This window comes from Anomaloglossus baeobatrachus, chromosome 6 (genome assembly GCF_048569485.1).
Source record: "Anomaloglossus baeobatrachus isolate aAnoBae1 chromosome 6, aAnoBae1.hap1, whole genome shotgun sequence".
In the NCBI taxonomy this organism is placed as follows: Eukaryota; Metazoa; Chordata; class Amphibia; order Anura; family Aromobatidae; genus Anomaloglossus; species Anomaloglossus baeobatrachus.
In genome coordinates this window covers 97,167,046-97,190,072 of record NC_134358.1, presented here as the reverse complement: position 1 = coordinate 97,190,072, position 23,027 = coordinate 97,167,046, and the positions used below count along the sequence as shown (strand labels likewise).

The 23,027-nt window shown below is 45.4% G+C and overlaps 1 protein-coding gene across 6 annotated transcripts in view; it reads left to right on the top strand.

Moving 5' to 3' along the window:
- RALYL (RALY RNA binding protein like) overlaps positions 1-19,104 on the top strand; it is a 952,779-nt gene extending 933,675 nt beyond the window's left edge. For 5 of the 6 annotated variants that reach the window (XM_075353135.1, XM_075353132.1, XM_075353131.1 and 2 more), the window contains 2 exons: positions 1,729-1,783; positions 14,201-19,104. In XM_075353135.1, the coding sequence (XP_075209250.1) occupies positions 1,729-1,770 (42 nt within the window). In that variant the 3' untranslated portion in view covers positions 1,771-1,783; positions 14,201-19,104. The remainder of the gene's footprint in view (positions 1-1,728; positions 1,784-14,200) is intronic. The other variant, XM_075353134.1, reaches the window with a different exon arrangement.
- Positions 19,105-23,027: the final 3,923 nt, after the last annotated feature.

The following is a 23,027-nucleotide window of genomic DNA, read 5'->3' as shown; positions in this document are numbered from 1 at the left end:
TTTTCTGGATATCTTTAAGAAATGGCTTTCTTCTTGCCACTCTTCCATAAAGGCCAGATTTGTGCAATGTACGACTGATTGTTATCCTACGGACAGACTCTCCTAGCTCAGCTGTAGATCTCTGCAGTTCATCCAGAGTGATCATGGGCCTCTTGGCTGCATCTCTGATCAGTCTTCTCCTTGTTTGAAATGAAATTTTTGAGGGACGGCCGGGTCTTTGGTAGATTTGCAGTGGTATGATACTCCTTTCATTTCAATATAATCGTTTGCACAGTGCTTTTTGGGATGTTTAAAGTTGTGGAAATCTTTTTGTAACCAAAAACGGCTTTAAACTTCTCCACAACAATATCACGGACCTGCCTGTTGTGTTCCTTGGTCTTCATGATGCTATCTGCGCTTTAAACAGAACACTGAGACTATCACAGAGCAGGTGCATTTATACGGAGACTTGATTACACACAGGGGCTTATATTTATCATCATCAGTCATTTAGGACAACATTGGATCATTCAGAGATCCTCAATGAAATTCTGGAGTGAGTTTGCTGCACTGAAAGTAAAGGGGCCGAATAATATTGCACGCCCCACTTTTCAGTTATTTATTTTTTACAAAAGTTTAAAATAAGCAATAAATTTCGTTTAACTTCACAATTATGCCCCACTTGTTGATTCTTCACCATAACATTAAAATTTTTATCTTTATGTTTGAAGCCTAAAATATGGGAAAAGGTTGAAAAATTCAAGGGGGGCGAATACTTTCGCAAGGAACTGTATATTGCTATGCGTATGTTCATTCTTTTTAGTATTTTTTAGAGTTTTCAGGTGAGTTACAGAACGTAGCCGCCTGAAAAAGACGTGCTGTGCACATATTCAACTATGCAAATGAAATGGCTTTTGTTGTATTAAGTTGTAACTTGCTGAATACTGATATCTTTCTTGCATATTAGTTTAAAGGGACTCTCGGCAAGTTTTATCCCCCCAAAAAGCAAATTTAGTTTTTTCAAACACAAATCCAACAATGTCATTACATGCCCAGTCCCATCCCAAAAAGTCAGAAAAGCCGGCAGCTTCTGGGAAAACTGAATTTCACTTTCTCCCTTTAGCTGGGCTTTGGGTTCACCTTCAAAATGCCATTAACCTTCAGATTAACCTTATATACCGAATCAGCCTGTGTAACAGCCCAGATCATAGTTTACAGGATTATTACTAGAAACACAGATGTCCAGCCGGTTATATGATAGATGATGTAATGTAGTGAGGTCATCAGTAACACCTAAATCAGATGAGTGTTCAGTGCGTGGTGCAAATACTAACTCTACAGAATGAGAATAACCATAGCAATTTCTGCAAGACACTGATAGAACAATGAATGCTGGGAGATTTCAGCTCTGCAAGCTTCTGACTAGTAAATGCAGCTGTAATACATTATAATTTCAAAAAAAATAATGCAAAGTGTTTACACATAGCAATTCCTCAACTTATATATATATATATGTATATATATATATATATATATGTATAAATATATCAGTTTTATATATAACTATATACATGAAACTATTCCTATGAAAATGTGCTGAGTGTTAGTTTCTACTATGTCTTGTATGCAGTGGGGGATGAGAACTGTGCAGCCCTGCGCTTTATTCTTTTTCTTTTAAATGCTGCATATGGTAGATTCTCTTTGTCCAGGCTCATCCTATCTTTTTGCCTTTATTTTCTGGTTCTTTAGATGGAAAATCATGTATCAGACAATGAAGATACAAGTAACTGAATTCAGATTTCTGGTATGTTTTAGAGAACAGTTTTTTATGTTTAGATGGATATTACTCCTGTGTCAAGAAATATGGCCTTGGGTGCAGATGTATCATATCAAATATCATTATTATTATTATTACTTAGTATATATATATATATATATATATATAAATATATATATAATTTATATTGTATACCAATATATATTATATATGTATAGCTATATATATCTTAGGCTAAGTTCACACATCCTGTGTTTTGCATCAGTCACAATCCGTAGCCTTGAGGAATTACGGAATCCTGCAAAATATTTTGCAGGAATCCTGTATTTCCCCATAGACTTCTATTAGTGACGGATTGCGACTGATGACCCTGCGTTGCATCCGCTGCGTCGCGGTCCGTCGTTTTTGACTGACCGCCGAGCGGGGAGCAACGCAGAATGTAACGTTTTTCGGGCCGTCAAAATTAACGCGCCGCGCAGGAATCCGTCGCCATCCGTCAAGCTTGTAATGCATGTCTATGGTGCTGGATTCCGTCGTAATCCGTCTTACAACGGAATCCAGCGCAGGATTCCGTCATGCTCTACTGAGCATGCCCAGCATGCTTGGCACGCCCACTGGGCTGTCCCAAACACAGACGGATCATGACTGATCCGTCAAAAAACGGACGCACAGCGGATGTAACGGACGCAACTGATCCGTTTTTTCACAGGATTCCTGTGAAAGGAATCCTGTGAAAAACACATCAGTTGCATCAGTTGACATCTTGAAAATGACTGATCCGTTGCTGACGGACCTGACGGATTGAAAACACAGGATGTGTGAACTTAGCCTAATATATAAAGCTCAGTGTATGTATGTGTATATGTGTGTATGTCCGCTAAAGGAATTTGCACCATCGCATTTACAATCACGAAATTTTGCGCAGACGCCTCATGTGACCCAGGGAACATCATACACTATGTTTTGACGGGAAAATGTAACCCCGCGCTTTACAGTTACTGTCCAAAATCCAGCCTCTATTAAACTGAATGGAGGTGGGAGCTACTGGCTATTGCTATAGGAACAAAATCAATTGTTAGTATAAGAAGCTTATGTGTGAGGTAATAAGATGTCAGTGGTGAGACAGATAGAGAGAGACAAAAAGAGACAGACAGACAGAGACAGACGTGGAAAGAGAGACGGGTAAAGAGACAGACCTGGAAATAGACAGACGGGGAAAGAGACAGACGGGGAAAGAGACAGACGGGGAAAGAGACAGACCTGGAAAGAGACAGCCGGGGAGACAGACTGGGAAAGAGACAGACGGGAAAGAGACAGACGGGGAAAGAGACAGACCTGGAAAGAGACAACCGGGGAGACAGACGGGGAAAGAGACAGACGGGGAAAGAGACAGCCCTGGAAAGAGACAGCCCTGGAAAGAGACAGCCCTGGAAAGAGACAGCTGGGAAAAGAGACAGACCTGGAAAGAGACAGACCTGGAATGAGATAGCCCTGGAAAGAGGCAGCCCTGGAAAGAGGCAGACAGGCAAAGAGACAGACGGGCAAAGAGACAGCCCTGGAAAGAGACAGACGGGGAAAGAGAGAGCCGGGCAAAGAGATAGCCCTGGAAAGAGACAGCCATGGAAAGAGACAGCCCTGGAAATAGACAGCTGGGCAAAGAGACAGCCGGGCAAAGAGACAGCCGGGCAAAGAGACAGCCGGGCAAAGAGACAGCTGGGCAAAGAAACAGCCGGGCAAAGAAACAGACCGGGAAAGAGACAGACTGGGAGACAGATTGGAAAAGAGACAGCCCTGGAAAGAGGCAGCCCTGGAAAGAGACAGATGGGCAAAGAGACAGATGGGCAAAGAGACAGAAGGGCAAAGAGACAGAAGGGCAAAGAGACAGACAGGCAAAGAGACAGCCCTGGAAAGAGACAGATGGGCAAAGAGACAGACGGGGAAAGACAGAGCCGGGCAAAGAGACAGCCGGGCAAAGAAACAGCCGGGCAAAGAAACAGCCGGGCAAAGAGACAGCCCTGGAAAGAGACAGCCCTGGAAATAGGCAGCTGGGCAAAGAGACAGCCGGGCAAAGAGACAGCCGGGCAAAGAGACAGCCGGGCAAAGAGACAGCCGGGCAAAGAAACAGCCGGGCAAAGAGACAGACCGGGAAAGAGACAGACCGGGAAAGAGACAGCCCTGGAAAGAGGCAGCCCTGGAAAGAGGCAGCCCTGGAAAGAGGCAGATGGGCAAAGAGACAGACGGGCAAAGAGACAGACGGGCAAAGAGACAGACGGGCAAAGAGACAGCCCTGGAAAGAGACAGATGGACAAAGAGACAGACGGGGAAAGACAGAGCCGGGCAAAGAGACAGCCGGGCAAAGAGACAGCCGGGCAAAGAAACAGCCGGGCAAAGAAACAGCCGGGCAAAGAGACAGCCCTGGAAAGAGACAGCCCTGGAAAGAGACAGCCCTGGAAAGAGACAGACCTGGAAAGAGACAGACCTGGAAAGAGACAGACCTGGAAAGAGACAGCCCGGGAAAGAGACAGCCCGGGAAAGAGACAGACTGGGAAAGAGACAGACGGGCAAAGAGACAGACGGGTAAAGAGATAGACTTGGGAAGAGACAGACAAAGACAGACGGGGAAAGAGACAGTCGGGGAAAGAGAGAGACAGACAGACACACATAGAGACAGACACAGAGATAGAGATAGATAGACAGACACAGAGATGGAGACAGACAGACTGATACAAATACAGACAGAGAGATAGAAACAGACAGACAGAGACATAGAGACAGACAGAGAGACAGACAGCGACACATAGACAGAGACTGGGAGAGAGACAGAGAGATAGTTACTATCCTGGGCAACGCCCGGGTACTACAGCTAGTATATATATATATATATATATATATATATATACTACAAGGTGGCCCGATTCTACGCAACGGGTATCCTAGAATTTACGTATTGTGTAGTTAATGTATGATTTTTGTTATATATATATATATATATATATATATATATATAGATGTTGTTGTGTGTAGTTACCGAGTGTTTGTGTAGGGCGCTGTACATGTTCTGGGTGTGGCGGAGGGTGAGAGCGGTGTTGTTTGTGTGTTGCGTTGTGTGTGTTGTGTTGTTTGTGGAGCGCTGTGTGCCTGTAGCGTTGTGTGTGTGTGTTGCACGGTTTGTGTGGGTGTGGGGTGTGTGTGTGTGTTTTGGTGGGAGGTATGTTTTGTGCAATGTGTGTGTTGTGCGGCATGTGCGTATATTTGTGTGTGCCGCGGTGTTTGTGTGTTGGGTGTTGTGTGTGTGCGGCGTTGTCTGTGTGTGTGGGTGTCTGTGTAGGGCGGTGTTTGTGGTTCCCAGTGTGTGTGTGGTGCGTTGTGCAGTGCATGTGTGGCAGTGTGTGTGTGTGTGTGTTTTGGGGGGAATTGTGCACCTCCCATCGTGCTCCATACCCCATGCTGCGCACCCCACATCGTGCTCCATCCCCCATGCTGCGCACTCCCCATCGTGCTCCATCCCCCATGCTGCACACTCCCCATCGTGCTCCATCCCCCATGCTGTGCACCCCAATCGTGCTCCATCCCCCATGCTGCGCACTCCCCATCGTGCTCCATCCCCCATGCTGCGCACCCCCATCGTGCTCCATCCCCCATGCTGCGCACCCCAATCGTGCTCCATCCCCCATGCTGCGCACTCCCCATCGTGCTCCATCCCCCATGCTGCGCACTCCCCATCGTGCTCCATCCCCCATGCTGCGCACCCCCCATCGTGCTCCATCCCCCATGCTGTGCACCCCCATCGTGCTCCATACCCCATGCTGCGCACTCCCCATCGTGCTCCATACCCCATGCTGCGCACTCCCCATCGTGCTCCATCCTCCATGCTGCGCACTCCCCATCGTGCTCCATCCCCCATGCTGCGCACCCCCCATCGTGCTCCATCCCCCATGCCGCGCACCCCCCCATCGTGCTCCATCCCTCATGCTGCGCACCCCCCATCGTGCTACATCCCCCATGCTGCGCACTCCCCATCGTGCTACATCCCCCATGCTGCGCACCCCCATGTGCTCCATCCCACATGCTATAATAGTTCTCCTATTATACTCAGAGAGGAGTATAATAGGAGGACTATAATAAGAGGAGTAGTCCTGGGGGGAGAGGAGTATAATGCCGGCTCCCTGCACATGTGTACCAGGAGCCGGTGTACGCTGGTAACTATGATACACATCGGGTAACTAAGGGACCTTAGTTACCCGATGTGTATAATGGTTACCAGCGTTCACCGGCTCCGTTACGATCCCAGCAGCGCCAGACATAACCTTGCGCTGCTGGGATCGTGACGGAGTCGGTGAACGCTGGTAACTATGATACACCTCGGGTAACTGAGGGACCTTAGTTACCCGATGTGTATAATGGTTACCGGCGTTCACCGGCTCCGTCACGATCCCAGCAGCGCAAGGTTATGTCTGGCACTGCTGGAATCGTGACGGAGCCGGTGTATACTGGTAACTATGATACACATCGGGTAACTAAGGGACCTTAGTTACCCGATGTGTATAATGGTTACCAGCGTACACCGGCTCCGTCACGATCCCAGCATCGCAAGGGTATGTGTGGCGCTGCTGGGATCGTGACGGAGCCGGTGTACACTGGTAACTATTATATACATTGGGTAACTAAGGGACCTTAGTTACCCGATGTGTATAATGGTTACCAGCGTACACCGGCTCCGTCACGATCCCAGCAGCGCAAGGTTATGTCTGGCGATGCGTGCGGAGGGCCGGGGCGAGCGGCCAATCCATGCGGGGGGCGGAGCCGAGGCGAGGCGAGCGCCCAATCCATGCGGGGGGCGGAGCCGAGGCGAGGCGAGCGGCCAATCCGTGCAGGGAGGGAGGAGCTGAGGCAAGGCGAGCGGCCAATCGCTGTTTGTCACCGTAAGGACACAATTTTGGAGCAAGACAGACAGACAGACAGAATAAGGCAATTATATATATATAGATATATATACACATACATTTATATTTTATATTATATATTAATAGATTATATATTATATTATTGTCATTGCTGGAGAATTGGTTGGAATTTGTCTTCTGCCGCTGTGACGGGTGTTTAGTGTTGCAGTTCTGCAGCCAATCAGTGAGTTCAGTAGCTCTGAGCAGCCTGTGCCATCAATTTGGGCAGAGCTACTGCGCTCAGTTATTGGCTATAGTGCTGTCAACGTGTCAGTGCTGTGGACAAGAACAGACATAGGGAGCAGCGGCAGAGACTCAGTGCTGGATCTCGTGAATAAAGCGCAGTTCTTTTTTCTGCAATCAAGAGATAGGTGATTTCCAAAACTGGAAAACCCTTTTAAGGCATATGAACACTTTTTGGGAGCAATTTGCTGGCTAAAACTAACTTTTGCAAATGGGTTTTAATTAAAAAATGTGCACTGTTGGCTTTCTATAGCCTATGTCTTGCACTTACTATTGCCGACTGCATAATGAGTTAACTGAGAATCTATCAGTGAACACATTCTGACAAGAGCGTTTATCACTATTATCTGTGTATTTCTGAGCTCCTCTCAGTTGTATTATGACCATAAAGTTCAATTCAGCTTTTATACCATCATATATTAGCTGAGAGGAGCACAGAAAAAGAAAGAACTACTGAACAAGCTCACAGATGGAGGCTCAGTTAGCTCATTCTGCATCCAGCAGTGCAGTATAGAGGCTATAGAAGCAGAACAGTTCAAAATTTTAATGAAGCCCATTTGCAAAAATATTTTTAGCCCAAAACACATGCATTTAAGTATTCAAAACCTTGAATACCTGTGTGACAAAAAAGAGGGCGTGTAACAAACATAGCTAGAAAACTATCATGATAAATTATTTTCCAACTAAAAAATAAATGAAACCACTGTTTCTAAAACATTTACTATCTACATTTACTATCTATGTATATAATTGCTTTATTCTGTCTGTCTTACTCCAAAATGACGTCATTACAGTGATAACCGTCGCATTGGCCACTCGGCTTGGCCCGACCCTGCCCCCCCGCACGCATTGGCCGCTCGGCTCGACCTGGCTCCGCCCCCGACACACGTTGGTTGCTCGGCCCCGCCCCTGGCACATGATGGCCGATCGGCCCCGCCTCGGCACACGTTGGCCGCTCAGCCCCGCCCCAGCACACGTTGGCCGCTCAGCCCCGCCCCAGCACACGTTGGCTGCTTGGCCCCGCCCTGGCACACGTTGGCCTCTCGGCCCTGCCCCCGACACACATTGGCCGCTCAGCCCCGCCTTCAGCACATGTTAGTCACTCGGCCCCGTTCCCGGCACACGTTGGCCGCTCGGCCCCGCCCCTGGCACATGTTGGCCGCTCGGTACCCCGCCCCCGGCACATGTTGCCCGCTCGGCCCCACCCCCGCACACATTGGGCACCTTTACACCTCCCCCCAGGACTACTCCACCTATTAGACACCTCCCCCCAGGACTACTCCACCTATTAGACATCTCCCCCCAAGGACTACTCCACCTATTAGACACCTCCCCCCCAGGACTACTCCACCTATTAGACACCTCCCCCCAGGACTACTCCTTCTATTAGACACCTCCCCCCAGGACTACTCCTCCTATTATCCTCCTCTCCCCCCAGGACTACTCCTCCTATTATACTCCTCTTCCCCCACCCCAGGACTCCTCCTACTATTATATTCCTCTCTCCCCAGGACTACTCCTCCTATCATATGTCATGGGCGGAGGGGATGCGCTCGCCACGCTCGGGTCCGGGGCTTCTGCTGCTGCTGCTCGGTGGCTTGAGCAGTGGACCGGACCCGGGGACTCGAGCAGCGCTCCTCACGAGTGAGTGAAAAGGGGTAGTTTGTTTGGGGAGATTGTTCGTGACGCCACCCACGGGACGTGGTGATGATGGCACCACCGCTGCTGGTAACGGGGATCCCGGGAGAGATGGTAGGGTGCAGCTGAGATGTTGTCCCCTCCGTGGGTAGGTGGGTTGGTGATCCCGGGGCCCGATGGTGAGACGGGGAGGCTGGATGACCAGGGTGCAGGGACTGTGCGGCGCGGTGCCGGACGGCACTTGTGTACTCACTCAGACAATCACTGACAAAGTCTCTGGTAAACCAAAACGGCCGGATGGACGGGTCCCGCAGCCGGCTGCAGTGTTGTTGTTGTGCTCTCCCCGGATGGCTGATGGTGGCTGTCTTTCCCTGCACCTTTTGAATGTTCTTGACTCCTGTGGTTGCCCACCGGTAGTCCGCTCCCCGGCGTATAGGTGCCGTAGGAGCCCGTTTTGCCCGCAGGCGCTGGCCCTTGGATCTCTAGCCTGTGGTGGTGGCTGTATATCCTCTCTGGGTGGACGGTTGCCTTCAATCGGGACTTGGTAGTTGGGAAACCCCTAGGGTTCCTGTCACATTCGGATTTGACTATTGACAGCGGCTCCAAGCCTGGTCGGGGTCCGATGGCCCTGCCTGTGTGCTTAGCTTCACTCCGTTCCCCGGTCCAGTACCGGCGGGCCGACGCCCGACCCCGGTCCTTACGGCTCTGCGGAGTTCCACCAACTCCTGCAGACGGCCACCACCGTCTGCCAACCTTGCTGTCAGTGCCTGGGCTCCTACCCAGGCACACGCAGTTTGCGACCTCTCACTTTCACCTCCTGAACAAATCTGCTCCTTTTCCCGCCTCCAGGCCTGTGAACTCCTCGGTGGGTGGGGCCAACTGCCTGGCTCCGCCCCACCTGGTGTGGACATCAGACTCTGGAGGGAGGCAACAAGGGTTTTTGGTTTGGCTGGTGTAACTGCCTAGGGTGGGGGTGTGTGTGTTGGTATGTTTGTGACCACCTGGCTAGTCCAGGGTGTCACATATACTCCTCTCCCCCCAGGACTACTCCTCCTATTATCGTCATCTCTCCCCCCAGGACTCCTCCTCCTATTATACTCCTCTCTCCCCAGGACTACTCCTCCTATTATACTCTTCTCTCCCCAGGACTACTCCTCCTATTATACTCCTCTCTCTTCAGGACTACTCCTCTTATTATACTACTCTCCCCCCAGGACTACTTCTCCTATTACACTCCTCTCCCCCCAGGCAACTCCTCCTATTATACTTCTCTCTCCCCAGGACTACTCCTCCTATTATACTCCTCTCCCCCAGGACTACTCCTCCTATTATACTCCCCTCTCCCCAGGACTACTCCTCCTAATATATTCCTCCTATTATAGTTCTGCTATTATACTCCTCTCTGAGGGGTGCACAGCATGGGGGATGGAGCATGAGGGGGGGGTGCACAGCATGGGGGTATGAAGCACGATGGGGATGCGCAGCATGGGGGGGATGAAGCACAATGGGGTTGCAGCATGGGGGATGGAGCACGATGGGGGGTGCACAGCATGGGGGATGGAGCACAATGGGGTTGCAGCATGGGGGATGGAACATGATGGGGGTGCAGCAGCATGGAAGATGGAGCATGATGGGGGTGCGCAGCATGGGGGATAGAGCACGATGGCGGTGCACAGCATGGGGGATGGAGCACGATGGGGGGTGCACAGCATGGGGGATGAAGCACAATGGGGGTGCACACCACCCCCCAAAACACACACACCGCCACACACCACACACACACTGGGAACCACAAACACCGCCCTACACAGACACCCACACACACAGACAACGCCGCACACACAAACACCGCGGCACACACAAATATGCGCACACACCGCTCAACACACACACACTGCACAAAACATACCTCCCCCAAAACACACACACGCACCCCACACCCACACACCCACACAAGCCACACACACACAACGCTGCAGACACACAGCGCTCCACAAACAACGCAACACACAAACAACACCGCTCTCACACACACCCACATCCAAACAACACCCAGAACATTTACAGCGCCCTACACAAACACTTGGCAACACCACACAACAACATCTATATATATATAACAAAATCATACATTAACTACTCATTAAATTCTAGAATACCCGATGCGTTAGAATCGGGCCACCTTCTAGTACACTATAACACTATAATAACACTAATTCCTATTACATTAATTGCTCTGTATACTGTTGCATTATAAATTGGTGATTCATATTATATGTGTCGGCATTCCCATTTTGTTTTTTTGAGTGCTTCCCCTACTTCTGGCTTTTTGTTTGAATTATTCAAAGAGCCCTCCTTATTTTATAATTAAGTATATATAATAAATGTTATCATTAAATAAATGTAATTGTTAACGTTATGAAAATTGTTGAAACTTTTCTCTAATAAATTTAAATAATATTTGTCACTTTAAAAAAAAAAAATAAATGACTTGTAAAAATCTCTGAGCTCCCCGGATTCTGACACTCTTTTCAGTTTTACGTTGCGATGCTCCATTGCAGAGATATTCACATTTGTTTCTTGAGGACTTTTGGAGCGCAGTATGTGGAATTTCTGCTTGTAGTTCAATTTGGTATTTCCTCAGTCTTGTCTTGGGACATGTGCTTTATCCCCTTCCTCCAAAACACTGCCAATCAGAGGTCGGTAAGGTCTAAAGGCCCTCTCACACACAGAGATAAATCTGCGGCAGATCTGTGGTTGCAGTGAAATTGTGGACAATCAGTGCCAGGTTTGTGGCTGTGTACAAATGGAACAGTATGTCCATGATTTCACTGCAACCACAGATCTGCCAAAGATTTATCCCTTGTTTTCTTTTTCCCTGAAGAAGGAGGCGTACGTGCCTCTGAAACGCGTTGGAATTACTCAATAAAAGAATATCAATTTTTATCATACCATCTCGTGGTTTTCTAGCACGGCATGAAACCCGTTTTTACTTTGCTTTATACGATACAATTTTTTCAACGGGGCCGCTGCTGAACCACCCAGGCACTCACTAACGTCTGCAAAGGGGTTGTGAGTTGTGACTGGCATAACCTGATCAGGTGAGTGTGTTTTACCCCCCTTTCCTCTCTCACCCATAAATCGGGTAAGACCCTATTGCGCCTTTTCTCTCCCAACCTACAGTTTCTTAAAGATTTATCCTTGTGTGTGACAGGGCCTTAAGGCTGCTGAGCTATGATTGGCAGCATCTTGGAAGCAGTGGTGAAAGCACACGCCCAAGAGGAAACTCTAAAAAAACCTCCTGATTGAACTGTAAGCAGAGATTTCACATACTGTGCTCCAGAAGAAACAAATGTCAATATCTCTGCAATTGAGTGACGGAGCACAAAAAGGAAAACAGCATCAGAATCGGTGGAACTCAGAGATTTTTACAAGGCAGTTTAATCAATTTTTTTGAGTAAGTGACAGGTCCTTTTTAAACACCAAATATTATTCACAGTAAGCGTTACATTTTAAAAAATGTATAATTTTCAAAACAGTGTTATTGAATTCTGTTATCTAATTGGTCTATGTAGAAAAATAATTTTATCTTCCAAGATACTATTAATAAGACAGAACAAATAATAAAAAAAATAATATGAATGTAACAAGATTATGAATATAGGACCTTCCCATTTTGTTGCAACCACAGATAATTGCAAATCCCATTTTCCTAATGATAAAAGCATCATCCGGCCATTTAGAAAAGCAGATAAATAGCAATATGTTAAAGTGGGAATCAGAAAATTGAATTGTATGTCGTGACTCTGAATAGCAGATGTGTATCCATTCACTTTGATGATTCCTATATTATGTGTAATGCATTTAGAAGCTCTGTGTTATTACGGCCATGAGTATCTTCAAATAGTCATCATATGTTCTCATGTACTTAATAAACCAAGGACTTTTGTTTTCATTGACAAAAACAGATGATGTTATCTAAAATAATATAAACTGAATGTGCTGTAGTGCACTCTGACATTTGATTTCTTTGTTCTCAATCATAGATTTACTTTTGAGCAACATTTTATGGTTTTTATTGTTCTCTTGTTTTGATCCATTTATGAAACTCATACCTATTAAGCTAAGTTCCCAAATCGTCTTTGTGTTTCTCATCACAAAAGCCATGTCCTCTCTCCTCCTCCTCACTACCTACATGTGGCTGTAGGACACCTGGTTGCACCAGCCACCTCACCCTCTGTCCTGGCTCCATTAGGACTAAAAGATTATTGACCCCCAACCACGTGGCTAAGCCCAACAACTGGGATAAGCCCAACCACAGGGTTAAGTCGATCAACTGGGATAAACCCAACCACAGGCCTATACTGGGATAAGCCCAACAACTGGGATAAGCCCAACCACAGGGGTAAGCTCAACAACTAGGATAAGCTCAACTACAGGGTTAAGCCCAATGACTGGGATAAGCCCAACCAGAGGGCTAAGACCAAAAACTTGGATAAGCCCAATCACTGGCCTAAGCCAAACAACAGGGTGAAGCCCAACAACTGGGATGAGCACAACCTCCTAATTGTCCACCAAAATGCAATAGGCTACAGGACTAATTAGAAAATACCTGTCTGAAAATTGTCTTCAGTGAATAAAAAACTTTCCCATCACTGACAGAGGAGATTCCATTTGATGCTCATAATGTTCTTGTCACACAGTGTTTGGCTCTAAACTTGCCAAGTGTCATGGTTGCATCTGATGCTGATCACACTGCAGAATCTGACACGCTACACTATGCCTTCTCTGGGGCTTCTGATTTGCACAGACAGGCTTGGGCATTGACCAGCTGTGTTCTCATTAGTGATCGGGCTTGCAGGATTTAATCCCTTCTAGCCTGCTGGTTACCTCTTAGATCACATGTTGTGGGAGACCTATCATAGTTACTTCCCGTCTTTTTAAGATGATGGAGCCTGTATTACCATGCCGACTATAGCTTTTGTTAAACCTCTCCGTGTGCTGTTGTGTTCCAGTTGCTGTTAACTTATTGCATGCTGCTTGGTGTGCTGTGGAATTCCTCACGTCTTCTGGTTATTTCCGCTCTACTCTTTATTTCCTTCTTATCATATATTGTCTTATATCTCTGTGAGTGTTAGCTGTGTGATAGAGTTTTTTGTTTCCCCGTTTGTCTATATCTGAGGGTTCGATTATTCTTGTCCCGGTCCTCCCCTGGGCTGGTGGAGAGGGGGTATTAGATCAGGGCTTGCCAGGAGCAGGGGCAAGGAAGGTGGCCCAGACATCTTCACCATTAGAGGTATCTCTAAGATTAGAGACAGGAGCAAGGAAGGCGGCCCAGACATCTTCACCATTAGAGGTATCTCTAAGATTAGAGCCCCCTACCCTAAGGGCCAGTCTAGGAGCCCCGATTCCCTGTTATTCCCTCACACCCCGTGACAGTTCTATGAAGAGGGAAGGAGTAGAAGGAGGGAGGAGCTAGAGACAGACACAGACATTCTGCTGCAGGATCTCCTGAAAAGACAGTTACATTTTAACCTATTGCACTGATAAGTATTAAAAGAATAAAATAATCTAGCAATATGTCATTATTTTAATTGACTTTTATTTTATCTATTTGCAGGTACAATCCTGGGTACTGTGAAAAAAGAATATCATTCATTTAATGGCGCACACAAAAAAGACTGAACAAATATTGACTTTGCATTTTCTCTCATTTTCCAACTGTATTACTAGTTCCATAGTTTTAATATTTAGGTTGTAAAGGTGTTCTTTCTTTTTTTATTTTATTTTTTTTTAATCTTTGTAGATTGTTATGTTAATATTATAAATAATCTTTGATCCAGCTGTGCGATAATATGGAAAGAGCATCCAGAATTTGTGCACATATGTAAATTTGTACGAGCCATTTTCTATGAATAGGACGTCGGGCTGTGTGTGCATCTTTGTCTGTACTAAAATAGATGTATATATGAGTACGATTGCACTGTCGTGCTTTGTTCACACATTTTGTTATTGTAATGTAAATATTTCATTGAATGATATCAGTCTTAAAGGGGGGGACCATTTTTACAATGTTTCTTTGATAAAGGGGTCCTTCGAAATTAGTTGATCACAAACCATCAGCTCAACCCACACTACACACCACCACAGCCAAGATGAAGCTTTATGAAACAACTGGGCGGTCCGCATAATAAACAAGATGTTCCTCGGGGGAGAGACAATCTCCAATTGAGGATAATAAGCAAGTGTATTATTATTATTTTTTTATTTACACATATAATATCTCTTCTGCCTTTGGTTGATGTATTAACAGGAAAACAAATTTATTTTAGTAAATATATATGAAATATTTATATATATTTATCATTCCTTTTTTATATTATAGAACATAAAATAAATATCTACTTTAATTTTCAGAGTGGATATTTTTAATAGAATGGAATCCATATAAATATAAGAATACATTTTACATAGAAATATATCGGGAATGAGAACATTTTCCTGAAAAATTTAGACTTTTTATCCAGATGGAATTGTTATATAGAACAAAATAATATTATTATAATTGAAGGATTTTATATCCTGCCTACAACCAAGGTTCTCAGCTACACGTTCTACAAGGGTAAAGCCTGCGTCTCTAGAGGGTATTGTCCTCGTGATGGGTTTTTAGTAGGTGTAGCACAGTCTATCCTATTTCTACTACCTGAAAGGCTAATATATAAATATTAGGTAGGGGGCACTAGTCTTCAAAATGGTCAAACACTACTCTACATAACACAAAACCTTTTAGTAGTCATGCACTTGGTTCTTCTAAATTATTGTTTTAGCCACTAAATTCTTGCTTAGTTTTGACTCTTTGCTGTGATGAAGTTTACTTACAGTAGGTGATAAGTTGTTGATCTTGTCCCACCGATCCCAGGAAAAGGGCCTCGTTGTCCCCTTACACGAATGAAACCATAGGCAAACATGCAGAAAACCAGTCCATTCATAGTCTAAGGGTATACGGAAATAACAAAGGACAAAAAGTGATTTATAACTAATTCCGATATAATTTCTTATGGTGAGCCAACCCCTTTAAATGCCCCCCCCCCAATAATTACTATATTGTATTTTTTATTCAAAATAGGTAAATGCAGTGCTGATTAGTTTCTCAATATATGGTTAATGGTTATAGTTTCAGAGCGCCATTTTACTGATACAGAGCTCCTCATTCCTTGCATAGAGCTGACTGGTAAGGTTTGGAACACTTAGAGTCACCACTAGAGGGCACATAGGCGCCTACCACATAATTTAAAGCGGTTATATGGAACTTTAGTTATTTTTTTCGTATGATTCCAAGAACTTACTGGTTGGTAATAGCTCACTTGTTTTGCCCTGAGATGATCTCTGCCATCTTAGATGGTGACTTTCCTGCTTCCTTTGATCTCACGCCAGCAGAACAGCTCCTTCTCTTTCGGTCTCCTCTGTTCATGGAGTGTTACGCCGATTGGCAGTTGGCTACCTGCAGTGGAGAGTCGGCTCAATCAGCATGACATCGGCAGTGACATCCCATAGACAGATCAGAGCGGAAGAGAAGGAGCTGCTCTGTTGATGTGATTTCACCAGAAGCAAGAGAATCATGCTCTGAGTCGGCTCAAATTCTTGTTCAGAATAGGCAGGAAGACAGTAACTACCTATCGGTAGCCCCATACCAAAAATTAAGCAAAGTACTATATACCCATAGATACTTAGAAAAAAATAAAAAATCACCACCGCTCTTGTGATCATACCAGATAACCACATGACCAATAAAACAATAAGCAATGAGCTTGTGAGTTCCGTCTAGTAGCAGCTATAGGAAAACCCTGATTTTATTCTTCATTTGTCTCTATCCAGGGGATTTGGATTTCTGTATAAATTTAGCTGGATTTCAATCCTGAAAATTTATAATGATCAATTCGATCTAACAATAGGACATGGTTTTTAAAACATGGAGCTAAATTTTAAAACATCTTCTGACCCAAAGTTATTGAATGAGGCAGTATGGAAAATATCCGGTCTTCAGAGCAGGGACATTTACAGTACAATGCTTCTGGTAAGAAATAGCATTAAAATTAATTCAATCATTTTTTTTTAGCATTGCAGTATTACCTTTTAGCATCAAAGTGGTACAATTAGTTCTCTTGTGGTCTAATCTAATAAAGGAACATTAGTACAGGCCCAGCTCTGTGCTCAGTAACATAGGAATGATAATGAAATCATAAGCGCGGAGGGACATGGCTGTGCTCAGCATAAGTAATAGCTCGGCCTCCAGATCCATAATTGTCTTACTCTGGGATGATTCGGTTTTGCATTGATTACGTTAGGGCCCATTTTACTCTCCGACATTATAACAGAGATATAATTTACAGTATATAACAATAACGCATTTCAGGCAATTATCTTCCAGGTGGGAATAAAACAATAAAATGTTTCCATAAATTCTCCAGTCAGAGTCTCATTACAGACAGGTTTATGTTGTTACTGATGTCAGATCTTTTTACGGCTCTAGACAGATTTGCTCAACCTGTGCCAATCAAGATCACTGTGTACATAACAATTCCATTGTTCGTGACTTCCTTGTAAATCGGCATAGAAGGGGTTCTGTGATTAGATCTAGAGGGTCTGCTAATTTTCTAGAACCGCTGCTCTTGGGATGCATTTACCCTGAACAATTATCCTATGAACGCTGGTGCAGGGCAAACCGGCTGCTGATCACCCGACGAATGAGTCAAGTGCTTGCTCATCAGATGAAATCATTTTTTGTTTTCTTTTAAAGGGGACCTGACAGCTGATACCTACTGCCCGATCCATGGACAGTATATATCACACAGTGGCTGCACGATTCCAGGCATATATGTTTAATTTTCAGTGAAAAGCATAGCATAATAATAGTTGCCGCCAAGGGCCAAGCCACACTAAGAGATGATATATCATTAGTGCAACCTGTGCAGCCGCACTGGGGCTCAAGAGGTAAGACGGCCCATGTCAACTTTCATAACAGGTGAAAATGTGCGTTATGAGGAGCTATTGGACTGTAAAGGGCCCATGTATGGTTCTTACACAAGGGCGCTCTTTTAGCTATTTCCGCACTGGAGACTAATCAGACAGGCGGATCCCCAATGCCTTCTTTCGGACAGATGATTGGTGCAACCTAGGCGGCCTCACAGGGGTCCAAGAGGTCAAGAGGCCCATGTCAACTTCTAAAACAGGTGGGAATGTGCATTATGATGAGTTATTGGACTGTAAAGGCCTCTTGTATGGATCTTGTACAGGAGCCTCTTCTGTCTGTGACCGCACTGGAGACTAATCGGACAAGCAGATTCCCGGTGCCTTCTTCCTGCCCACTGTCAGGGACTATCTCTACATGTGTATAGGGAAAAAACCAAGGCCAAACATAACATTGGTGCAACCTGTGCAGCCACACAGGGGCCCAAGAGGTAAAGGAGCCATGTCAACTTCCAAAACAGGTGGGAATGTGCATTATGATGAGCTATTGGACTGTAAAGGTTCTTGCTCATGGGCCCTATTCTTGCAAGGTTTTTGCATAAGGGCCCTATTCTGTCTGTGGCTGCATTGAAAACTAAACAGAGAGGTGGATCCCCAATACCTTCTCTGTGCCCACTGATAGTAACTGGCAGGTCTCTCCCTATACGTATAGGAAGAGAACTATCTCTCAAAGGCAGTGGGTGGGAAACAGCTGCTGGGGACCCACCCGTCCGATTAGTCTCTGATGCGGCTTAGTCCCCACCAGCTATTATACTAACATTTTCTCTGAAGCGAGTTAAACATATACGGCTGGAATCATGCAGCTCCTGTGTGATAATTGCTGCCCGTTGATCGGGCAGTATGTATTAGCTATCAGGTTCTCATTAAATGATGACCATTCTCGGCAGCACATCATCATGTAGGACCTACGCTGCTGAGAACAATGGCAGCCTATGTGAACTGAATTTAAGTGATCAGTGCACATCTGGAGAGCGGTCGGCCTGTCTAAACAAGCAATTAAACAACCTCCAATAGGCAAATATGATGTTTAACGTTAGTTTGTGTAAACCCGGAACGGTCTATATCATGTATGACATATCAGCTCCACTCATACCAGAGACAACCAACGGTCATGAGTGACATTATTCCTGGAAAATTAACAGACCCTTTTTATCTAATTAGAGATGATCTATTTCTGGAAATATTGCCACACTTGCCCGTTGCTTGTTTCGGCTCCTGCACTCTAGTGAATGGAGCGGCTCTGCAATTCCAAGCATGGACAAGAATGGCGCTGTTTCTGGAAAGTTACTATACTGTTTTATGTAATCTCAGATACACTTTTTGTAATTGCCCAATGCTTTTGTTTGTTCCTTTTCTTTATCACGCCATGCGTTTCTTTAACTCTCTTAATGTAACGTTATCTGGACACCGGTTATATTTGCAGAATGTTGTCACATTTTTGCTCATATGTGTAAGATAATTTTTAAATGTTTGTAAATAAATAATTTCTTGACCTTATTTGCAGTAAGAGTTTCATTTTTTACATTGTTTCTATCTTTTAATTCCTGATACTGATTTGTATTACGTTCTTTTAAAAATACATATCTTTTAACTATTGTTAATCCACATTGAAAAAACAAACAGAAATCTTGCAATTTTCACACTGACCACTGGGCACTATATTAGGCTTATACTTCCTGTCCTTTTCAGCAGCCACATGGAAATCAGCAGAGGTAGACCTGACTCTATTGATTTGTATACAAGTATTTTCTGGTCATACTGTGATCTGGGCAAAGCTCACAGGTATAGGGAGGCTGAGAAGGTGACACCAACTATTGTGCTCAGGTATAGGGAGGCTGAGAAGGTGACACCAACTATTGTGATCAGGTATATAACAATGTTACCTGTCGTAATCCTGTCTGAGATGATAATGAGAATGCTGTTTAATCTTCTGCACAGAACAGGAAGTGTAAGTAACTGTTCTCATTTTTGAAAAATACAGTATTTCACAAAAGTGAGTACACCCCTCACATATTTGGAAATATTTTATTATATCTTTTCATGGAACAACACTGAAGATCTGACACAATGTACAGTAGTTAGTGTACAGCTTGTACATCCGTGTATATTTGATGTGTCCTCCAAATAACGCAATGCTCAACCATTAATGTTTAAACTGCTGATAACAAATGTGAGTACACACCTAAGTGAAAATGGCCAAATTATGCCCAAAGTCAATTTTTTGTGTGGCCCCATTATTTTCTAGCATTGCCTTAACTCTCTTGGGCATGGAGGTCACTAAAGCTTCACAGGAGCTGCTGGATCCTCTTCCATCCTTCATGATGAAATTTCAGAGCTGCTTGACTAAATGTTAGACAACTTAAATGTGAGGATGCCCATGTATGCTCAATAGAGCATAGGTCTGGAGACGCTTGGCCAGTCCAGCACCTTTACCCTCAGTTTCTTTAGCAAGGCAATGATTGGTCATATCATGTTGGAAAACTGCTTAAGTTTCCTAATTGAGGGGATCATGCTGTACTTTAGTATTTCACAGTACATGTTGGCATTCATGGTTCCTTCAATGAACTGTAGCTCCCCACAGCCGGCAGTACTCATGCAGCCCCAAGCCATGACACTTCCAACACCATGCCTGACTGTAGTTAAGAGATACTTATCTTTGTACTCCTCACCTGGTTGCCGCCACACACGCTTGACACCATCTGAATCAATCATCTGAATCAAATATTTTCATCTTGAGCCTGCTTTACACCTTACAATCCATATCCATCGATATCGTATGCGATCGTAACCGCCCCCATCGTATGTGCGGCACGTTCAATTTGTTGAATGTGCCGCACAAACGAATAACCCCTACCACACGTACTTACCCGTCCATACGACCTCGATGTAGGCGGAGAACGTCCACTTCCTGGAGTGGGAGAGACGTTTGGCGTCACAGCGACGTCACACGACAGCCGGCAAATAGAAGCGGAGGGGCGGAGCTGAGCGGGACATAAACATCCCGCCCACCTCCTTCCTTCCACATTGCTGGCCGGGAGCCGCAGGACGCAGGTAAGATCTGTTCATCGTTCCTGGGGTGTCACACACAGCGATGTGTGCTACTCCGGGTACGATGAACAATCTGACATTCAATTCTAGAGAAATGAACGATGTACGTGCGATGAACGTTTTACCGTTCAATCGCAATCGCACGTACCTGTCACACACTGCAATGTAACTTACAATGCCGGATGTGCGTCACTTACGTCGTGACCCCGCTGACACATTGTAAGATACATTGCAGCGTGTAAAGCAGGCTTTGGTCTCATCAGACCACAGGAAATGGTTCCAGTAATCCGTGTTTTTAGTCTGCTTGTCTTCAGCAAACTGTTTGCGGTCTTTCGAGTGCATCATCTTTAGACAGGGCTTCCTTCTGAAATGACAGCCATGCACACCAACTTGATATAGTGTGCGTTGTATGGTCTGACCAATGACAGGCTGACCCTCCAACTCTTTAACCTCTCAGCAATGCTGGCAGCACTCATCAATCTATTTTGAAAAGACAACCTCTGGATATGACACTGAGCAAGTGCACTCAACTTCTTTGGTCAACCATGGCGAGACCTGTTCTGAGTGGAAACTATCTTGTTGAACCACTGTATGGTCTTGGTCACGTGCTGCAGCTCAGTTTTAAGGAGTTGGTAATCTTCTTATAGCCTAGGCCATCTTTATGTAAAGCAATAATTCTTTTTTTTTCAGATCCTCAGAGAATTCTTTGCCATGAGGAGCCATGTTGAACTTCCAGTGATCAGTATGAGAGAGTGTGTGAGCGATAACACCAAATGTAACACACCTGCTCTCCATTCACACCTGCTCATTAGTGAGTCACATGACAACGGGGAGGGTGTACTCACTTTTGTGATGTACTATACATTTAGCAAAAAAAAAACCTTATTTATATAATAGGTTATTTTTAGATGACATATTCCACGTAAAGGAAACTTTACTAGAGTTATAGGTACTTTTGTAAAGTAGATATTCATAAAGTTTTCTTAAAGCAGATATCACCAAATTTCACAATATAGTCTGTTTACATTAATAAATAAATATCTTACCCTGCACGTGGGCGTCCAGTGAATGGAGCAGGCATAGGGTTTTGGGCTTGATTTGGATGACATTGGCGAACATGGTCCACATTGATCAGAGCCAGAAAAGCCGTTCTCAAAGACTTGAGGGGGGCTGCTGAGAGTGGCTGATACCACCCATCTGACTGCTGAGTGGTGATATGAATATGAACATCGCACCAGACGTCGCACCGGACATCACATCGGGCATCGCACCGGACATCGCACCTGGATGCCTTGGTGGGATCAGCATTGCAGGAAGGGCAGGGGTTTTTTCTTCTCCCACAGGACTGGGACGTCCCCGCAATCCGGGGACTGATCCGCCCCATCTTCTCCTTTCACTGTGTCAGAGCGCTCTTCCCATGCTGGGTCAGCCACTCCTCTTCGTGGGCGGTTACCTTTTCTTCTGCGCGGGCTACAGCTTTTAAAATCGCGCGCTTTTAACAGCAACAAAATGGCGACGGTTCAAATTTTTCGATCGGACCGTTGAGGCGCACTGTCACCTGTCTAAACAGGTCTAGTCCTTGATCCTGTTCATGACGCCAGATGTGTCGCCCACCTGTAGCAGCCACGTCAGGAACGCCACAGGGTCTTCACTTGGTTATTTCTGACAACAGGTATGTCTTTTTTATATATACAGGAGTCATGACGCCACTCATGGTTTGCGGTCAGGGTTATGGGTGACCACCACAGCAGGTTTAACGAGCGTCTGGGGCTGATGGAGTCTGCAGTCGGATGGTGTGGCCTCCCGTGAGTGAGGCTGGCCCCAAGGGCTCGGGTGTGTAAAACAACAGGTCCCAGAATAACTCAGTCTTTGTCCGGAAAGTCTTTCAACTTGTTTTTACTCACTTTTAGATATTTTGTGAGGTATCCGGGCGATGCTGAGATTAAACCAGGAGAAACCAGGTATCCTTTAGGCCAGTCTAAGGGTAACCATTCACTCGCCATCCTAGCACTTCTTGTTTCGGCTAACCCCTGACTTGAAGTACCGTGGGATTCATCCAGGGAAGTCGCTACTGCCTTTTCTCCCCTTTTTGGCTCGTATGCCGGCAGCGTGGACCAAGGAAGATGGCTCCAGGCTCAATCCTCCTTATGGGCCTCTTGTTGCTGCTGAGGCTCAGATTCTAGATGGTTGGTGAGGGACTTGTAGTTCCCCTCACCAGCAGGTTTAGCAGATCAATAAATAGACGTCTACACTAGGGACCTGTTCACCCCGTGCGTGCCTAGTCACCAGGAGTCCCCGTACTCGACCGACTGACTCCCTCAGCGTCTTTATGACTGACTTGTTGGTAACCGTTCTCCCCCGCTAATGGCTAC